Source organism: Trachurus trachurus (assembly GCF_905171665.1).
Source record: "Trachurus trachurus genome assembly, chromosome: 6".
NCBI lineage: Eukaryota > Metazoa > Chordata > Actinopteri > Carangiformes > Carangidae > Trachurus > Trachurus trachurus.
Window position 1 is genome coordinate 24797836 of NC_139897.1, and position 7571 is coordinate 24805406.

At 42.2% G+C, this 7571-nt stretch overlaps 1 protein-coding gene across 1 annotated transcript; it reads left to right on the top strand.

The window, feature by feature from the left end:
- Window positions 1-1201: 1201 nt before the first annotated feature.
- Window positions 1202-7370, top strand: b3gnt9 (UDP-GlcNAc:betaGal beta-1,3-N-acetylglucosaminyltransferase 9; the record flags this gene model as incomplete). Its single annotated transcript, XM_083974356.1, has 7 exons — window positions 1202-1309; window positions 1410-1529; window positions 2806-3174; window positions 3828-4069; window positions 4155-4410; window positions 5098-5440; window positions 7330-7370. The coding sequence occupies 7 exons, from the start codon at window positions 1202-1204 to the stop codon at window positions 7368-7370; spliced, it is 1479 nt and encodes a 492-aa protein (XP_083830482.1).
- Window positions 7371-7571: the final 201 nt, after the last annotated feature.

The following is a 7571-nucleotide window of genomic DNA, read 5'->3' on the forward strand; positions in this document are numbered from 1 at the left end:
GCATGCAGTATTTTTTTTCTTTCTTTCCTCCGCATGCAGACAGAAATGTGCAGTTTGCGGATTATTCAGACACTCTGGCTCTTCTGTAAGTGGCGCTCTTTGATTGACAGCTCCTTTGCGAGATGTCTTTCTGCACCGTCAGCAAAGTTTAGTGATGCTTTCTCTAAATGACATGGATGTTGGGACACTGTGTTCTTAGAAATATTGTGTGCCCTCATGTTCCCTTACATAAGACACAGACACTCCCCCTCCCAAGCAGAGGAGCGAGGAAGAGAGGGGATTTGGGGTGAGAAGGAGACCACAATGATCAATAATATATAGTTTCTGCATTTATTTTTTAGATATTATAAGATCTGTGAAGTATAATCACAGTCATAAAGTGGAAGAAAGCGCTGGGATTTGTTCGAAAATTAGATTTTATTGTAGTAGATAAGATGAACAAGGCCTTTAATTCAATTGAGTTCAATTTGTGTAGAGACAAATCATAATATACAGTATCTCAAGCACTTTACAGCTTCACTTAATTATACAGAGAGTCTGCCTCCACTGGTCAGGGTTGGAGAGGAGAGTATAGCGAGACAGACCATGAACAGCAGCTGTACATATTATTGACTGGTTAAAAGATATTGCTACTGTAGTCTCTTATCATAATGTACATTTTTATTGCAACTTGCAGTGGAAGATGTACATAATCATATGAAATTTCTACATAATCGTATAAGGACAAATGAAAAGATAAGGCTTGAGGGGGGAAAAAGCCTAACCTTTATTTTGGTTGTGTGGTGGTGAAGTGATGAGTTGGCTCTTTTTGTTTTAGTCAGATTCTTCAAAAAAGCAGCGTAATTACGACAAAGGATTTAATATCCAATTTGTAAAGTAAAATTGAATGCTCTGAAATGTTTTTTCTGAATTTTGTAAAACTTTCTTTCAACTTCCATCCTGATTTTTGAACACTTGGCCCATCTAGGCAACATTAAACACCAATTGAATCAAATCAAATTACTAACTATTGACACCTTTTCTCCTGTTGTGTCCAGGTGTCTGAGCACGATGGAAGATGGAGACAGAGACGGTGGATGTACATTCAGTCACATGATGGGTGATATGCACAAAGGAGGGATATGAAGTCAATATGAAGTTTAGGAGCCGCTCTCCAATGCATTGTAGTTTAATACTGATCTGAGGTCAGTGTCCATAGAAGATGCTGAGGAGGACAGTCATGTTGAGGAGGATCCTCCACGTGAAGGGAGACGTGATGTGCACGATGCTGCTGCTGGTTCTGTTCTGTCTGCTGCTCTATGCTCGCCAGGTAGCGACGACCACCACACCAAAACAACCAGCAATTTGAAAAAAAATGTCCTGAATGATCCAAATGTCCTTCACTCACCATGTCCCCATCATGTGTCCAGGTGGTGCTGTCCTCTGGTTGGGACAGACCGGTCTGGAAGCTGGAGATCCACGGCTCAACCAGCTCCAGCCGGACGCTGCTGGGAACCAGTGGGGCCAAAGTGGTCAAGGAGCCTCCAGGGGTAAGACCTGCTCTAATTCTACTGTGTGTGTGTGTGTGTTTGTTTGCATGTAGGTAGCACAATCAAAGAGGCTTTTATTGTCTTTTTTTTTTTTTTAGCTTCATTTGAGATTCCTGTTGCACTTTATGTTGATAATCCTCCAGTCATAACACCTCACTAATCTCTAATGTTCAACAACGTTAATGCAAATATTCATGAAACAGTTAGCAAACAATGAAATGATTAGCGTCAGATTTGATTTGATTTGAAATTCTTTAGTCACATCACACAATAGCAAACATTATCGACACAAACATTATCGACAAAATAGTGACTGAAAAGGCACAGGCAGAAGCATAATGCTTATATTAATGCCTGTCCTACATACCAAATTAAGCTACCCAGCATTCTTACAATATAAGGGAAGGTGGGGGGAGGGAAGGTGGGGGATAGTGAAGCATCTGAATAGTTGAATTTTGGCTTGAAATGTTACAAACAGGGTTCCTACGCAAGTATGGAAAGTATGGAAAAGTATGACATTTGATACATTTCCAGGTCTGGAAATGTATGGAAAATGGAAACTATTGTCTGGAAATATATTTATCATCTGGTTTTGGTCTTATCTGAAGTTATTTGGGTTCATTATTTTGTACTATTGTACCTAGCTACAATTTCCTGGAAATGATTTGGTTACATAATGGCATACACATTCAGAATAATGAAAACAAATGATTAATTACATGCTTTTTTATATTATGCACATCTATTTACTCAAATATCACAAATTATTTGAATTTTTCTACAGAGAAGTCTGGAAATTAAGGTCTGGAAAAAGTATGGAATTTGGACATTTCAAATGTGTAGGAACCCTGAACAAATAGTCGATCCAAATAAACGCATAAATAATAATGTGATGCATATAGATGACGTGACTGAGCTTATAGAAACAAGATTATGAGATATCTCTCAGTCTGGTAGCTGCTCACATCTGATACAATATTGTCACATACTGTTTACTGTCGGATCAGGATACTGTACAGTATGTTCTGTATGAATATTCATGCTGCATATGTAGAGTGCATCAGTGTTTGTGCGCACACAGTGTGTTTGTATTTTTGTTTGCGTTATTTGTCCATCTGCACTGATTCACACAGGGTCCAGCTCAGTTTATGATGAAGCAGGATCAACATTTCATTCTCTATCGCTTAGAAAATCTGGGGCAATTCATTATCTGCCCATTAAAATGACATTTACTCGTGTAGTCATTGTCCTCTGTCTTCTGTCTTTCATCCGTCAGCTTCCACCGAGCCCCTCCAAAGATCCAGAGCCTCCTCCCTGTAAGTCGCAGGCCAAGACGAAACCTCCGCCGGCCAAGTCCAAGCCTCAGGTCAAATCGAAGGGGAAATCCAAGTCGCGACGGAAGAATGCTGTGCCAACCAAACCGGCTGGGAACGCCCTGCCCACCATGCCGCCGTTCGACTTTGAGACTTACCTGAGAGAAAAGGACAACAGGAACTTTCAGCTGCTCATAGACCAGCCGGAGAAATGTCACATCACAGGAGCAGAGGGAGGAGGAGGAGGAGGAGGAGGAGATGAAGGGTCGACCACCGCTCCCTACATGCTCATCGCAGTGAAATCTATTGCTGCAGATTTTGATAAGCGACAGGTAGATCATCCAAAGTTTTATTAATGCAACACGTCCAATCAATGTCGAAGTATATACTATATAATATACAGCTCTGGAAAAATTAAGAGACCACTCCCAAAATGATCAGTTTCTCTGGTTTTACTATTTATAGGTATGTGTTTGAGTAAAATTAAATTAAAAACAATTTGTTTTATTCTATCAACTACCGACAACATTTCTCCCAAAATTGAAATAAAAATATTGTCATTTAGAGCTTTTATTGGCTGAAAATGACTAAACTAGTCTAAATAACAAAAAATATCAAGTCTTTTCAGACCTTGAATAATAATAATGCAAAGAAAACATGTTCATATTTATTCCTAAACAACACAGCAAGAATATTTTAACTCAGTTTTTGTGGGATAATGTCAATGTTTAATCTCAGCAGTGGTTTTTATAATCTTCCTATAAAACCAGACGTGGTTCAGGTGAAGACCTCATCAGTGTCTCATTAAGTAGAATGAGTTGTGTTTGTGTTGGTATTTAAAAAAGAAAAGAAAAGAATGACTGTCATACATGTAGAGATGCTTTTAAGAAACATTTGTGAAAGTGGTCTCTTATTTTTTTCCAGAGCTGTATATATATATAACATGTTTCCTTTCCATATTTCCTCACACTTGACTTTTTATTAGGTGGTACGTCGGACGTGGGGTAAAGAGGGACAGTTTCAAAACGGCGTGTCCATTCGTACGGTTTTCCTGCTGGGCGTTCCCAGGAATCGAACGGCCCTCCCGCTGTGGGACCGGCTCCTGGCCTACGAGAGTCAGGCGTTTAGTGATATTCTGCTCTGGGACTTCGAGGACACTTTCTTCAACCTGACGCTGAAGGAGACGCATTTTCTGGAATGGGTCAACAGCAGCTGTCCGCACGTCAAGTCAGTGTTTCCAGAAGAAATCAAGAGTTTCCATGACTTTTCAGCTCGTAGCTCACACACGCAAACGTTTTCTTTTGTCTTCCAGGTTCATCTTCAAGGGCGATGCTGATGTGTATGTGAACGTGGAGAACATATTAGAGATGCTGCAGGGCCAAAAGTCAGACGAGGATCTGTTTGTCGGGGACATCATCATCCACGCCAAGCCGATCCGCCGCCGCAGTTCCAAGTACTACGTCCCAGAGTTCGTGTACGGAGGAGGTTTGTACCCCAACTACGCTGGAGGAGGAGGGTTTGTCATGTCGGGACACACAGCTCGCAGACTCAGCTCTTCATGTCAACAGGTACGTCAGATTAAGAAACAGAATAAACATTTTTATTCAAGTTTTACTTCAAAGGGATAGTTCAACATTTTGGCAAATTGGCCCATTCCCATAATCCCTATAGTCATAGCAGTAGGTTCGTTACCTTTAATGCAAGCTATTTTTAGAACGGCGGAGCAGAGCCACGAGCTGCTCAGAGCTACGCTACGGAGGCTAATGGGATTTCTTTGTTTCCCTCATCAAACTCATCAAATACACAATCCAACAACTCCAAAACACTCTGGTGGACAAGTTGTGACCTGCACATTCACCACGCTATGAGATAATAACAGAACGTTACCAGACAGAGTTGTTTTAGAGGTAATTTCATGCAAAACCGCTGATGCACGTTCCCGTCGGGGGCAGTTTTTCGAAAACAACTCTGTCTCGTAACGTTACATTATTATCTCGAATGTGCAGGTCACAAATTGTCCACGAGAGCATTTTGGAGTTGTTGGATTGTGTATTTGATGAGTTTGATGAGAGAAACCATTATCCTCCGTAGCGTAGCTCTGAGCAGCTCACGGCTCTGCTCCTCCGTTCTAAAAACAGCTTGCACCGACAATTAAAGGTAACGAACCTACTGCTATGACTATAGGGATTATGGCAATGGGCCAATTTCCCAAAAATGTTGAACTATCCCTTGAAGATCTTCTTGCTTCTTTCCAGGTGGAGTTGTTCCCCATCGACGACGTCTTCCTGGGAATGTGCCTCCAGCTGATTGGCGTCAAACCGTCGCGCCACCAGGGCTTCAGGACCTTCGGCATTCCCCGGCCGTCCGCGGCGCCCCACCTCCAGACGTTCGACCCCTGTTTCTACCAGGAGCTCATGGTCGTCCACAGCCTCAGCGTCCCGCAGATCTGGCTCATGTGGAACCTCCTGCACGACCCCAAACTGAGCTGCCACAACAGGACCAGCCTGACGTCATGGCCCTTTAAGTGGCGGGGGAGGACGAGGACGGGGGCGGCGGCGGAGGGGGAGGGGGGGACGGCGGGAGAGGAGACGGACTACGGTGAGAAGCGGGTATTCATCACTCATTAGTGACCCTCTGCAGGGGCCGAGTGGCATCTGCAAGCGGCGGCTACAGAGTGGTTACACAACTTGAAAGGACCTGTGACGCGTTCAAAAGCACTGTTGAGTCGTAGGAACATTTATCAAAGCTGGCAGATCAACACGGGGGGAAATGAACTGGCAAATATGCTGTAGACTTTTCAGCGAGGAATCCCAAAGAGAATTTAGGAGAGCCACATCTGTGTGTTCACACGAGGCAAGATGATTCTGATCTGCAGAGAGGATGGTTAGATGAGTTTTAAAAAGATCTCTCTTGACTATTGAATGTGCAATTTTTACGAAGTGTTGTGTTACAAACACAGATCGACAACGACAACATCACTAAAAATGCGGTTAGCTGGTTTAACCCCATCCGGGTGTTGAATGCATGTGTTAGTCTGAGACCACAACAATGTCTCTCTTTGGACCGTGTGGACGGACCAGACTGGGAAAGACAGCAGATCGTCTTTTTGTGTGTTCTGATGTGAATCACTTGCAGAGATGCTCCTCTCCTCCTTGTTATGCTGGATGGAAGCACAAATGGACGGCTGCATTATCTGTTCCCTGGAGGAACAACAAATGAAAGCTAAATCGAGACCAGCTGGGACCACAGTACACACACACACACATAGGCAAAACCTCTGCTGAATGTTTTTGTGTACTTTAAAGGGATAGTTCAACATTTTGGCAAATTCGCCCATTGCCATAATCCCTATAGTCATAGCAGTAAGTTCATTAATTATCGGTGCATGTTGTTTTGAGATCAGCAGGGCAGAGACGTGAGCTGCTCAGTGAACACAATGGAGGTGAACGGTACAGGTCCCCTGTCCCTCATCAAACTCATCAAATACACAATCCAACAACTCCAAAACGCTCTGGTTAACAAGTTGTGACCTGCACATTCGCCACGCTATGAGATAATCAAATTATTTAACATTAGCAAATACTGAGAACTGCTTGCACTTTTGAAATCACTCCGCCCAGCAGCCGTGCCTAGAATGTAGTTTAGGCTGAATTTACCTCAAAAACAACTCTCGTCTCGTAATGTTACATGATTATCTCATAGCGTGGTGAATGTGCAGGTCACAACTTGTCCACCAGAGTGTTTTGGAGTTGTTGGATTGTGTATTTGATGAGTTTGATGAGGGACAGGGGACCTGTACCGTTCACCTCAAGTGTGTTCACTGAGCAGCTCATGTCTCTGCCCCGCTGATCTCAAAACAACATGCACCGATAATTAAAGGTAATAAACCTACTGCTATGACTATAGGGATTGTGGTGATAGGCGAATTTGCCAAAATGTTTAACTATCCCTGTAGTGTGAGCACTTGCACTATTATTACTATAATTATGATGATCTGTGTGTTCTATTTATAGCTTTATGTCTTCACCCTCCTTCTACTTTCAAAATGTTCAGTGATGAAATGATTGATTTATGATCATTTTAGTGACAATCACTGTTGCCACTAGATCAGAGGGTCAAGAAAAGTCACAAAGGTGTTGTGACGAAGACACTGAATATAACAAATAATACCTGAACTAAAAACAGCTGCGAGTTTGGATTCACACTTGATCTTTATTGTGTAGCCGGCTCAGCCTGAATGCATGCACACTACTACAGTCAGTGGGTTGTAATTGCAGAGTAGATGTGGCGTGTCTGTGTGTGTGGGTGGGCAGCCGATGAATGTTTTAATTAAAATAATTATAATTTTGTTGTTTTTTTTAATTGTGTCCATGAAACGATCCTCCAGCACAGCCTCATTTGTCACAGTGAAAATTTAGTTCTCAACTCTAACAATGTGAGACAGTGTCCTTCTTTTTGATTGATAATAAACGATGTGTCCCTGCCAGGCTTTGGAGATGCAGAACAGATGCTGAGGTTTGGCTCCTGAGGGAAGTCAAGTAAAATTTGCAGCATGAACTTGATCTTCAATGTTGAAAATTCAACAAAAGAAATATATATGTATAAAAAAAACAAAAAAAACAACTCACACTCTTTTTTTCACATCCACATTTTTATTACTTTTTCATATCCTGGTTGCACACACAGAAAATGAACTTTGATGTCAATGAGAACAGTGAGCATTTGAATT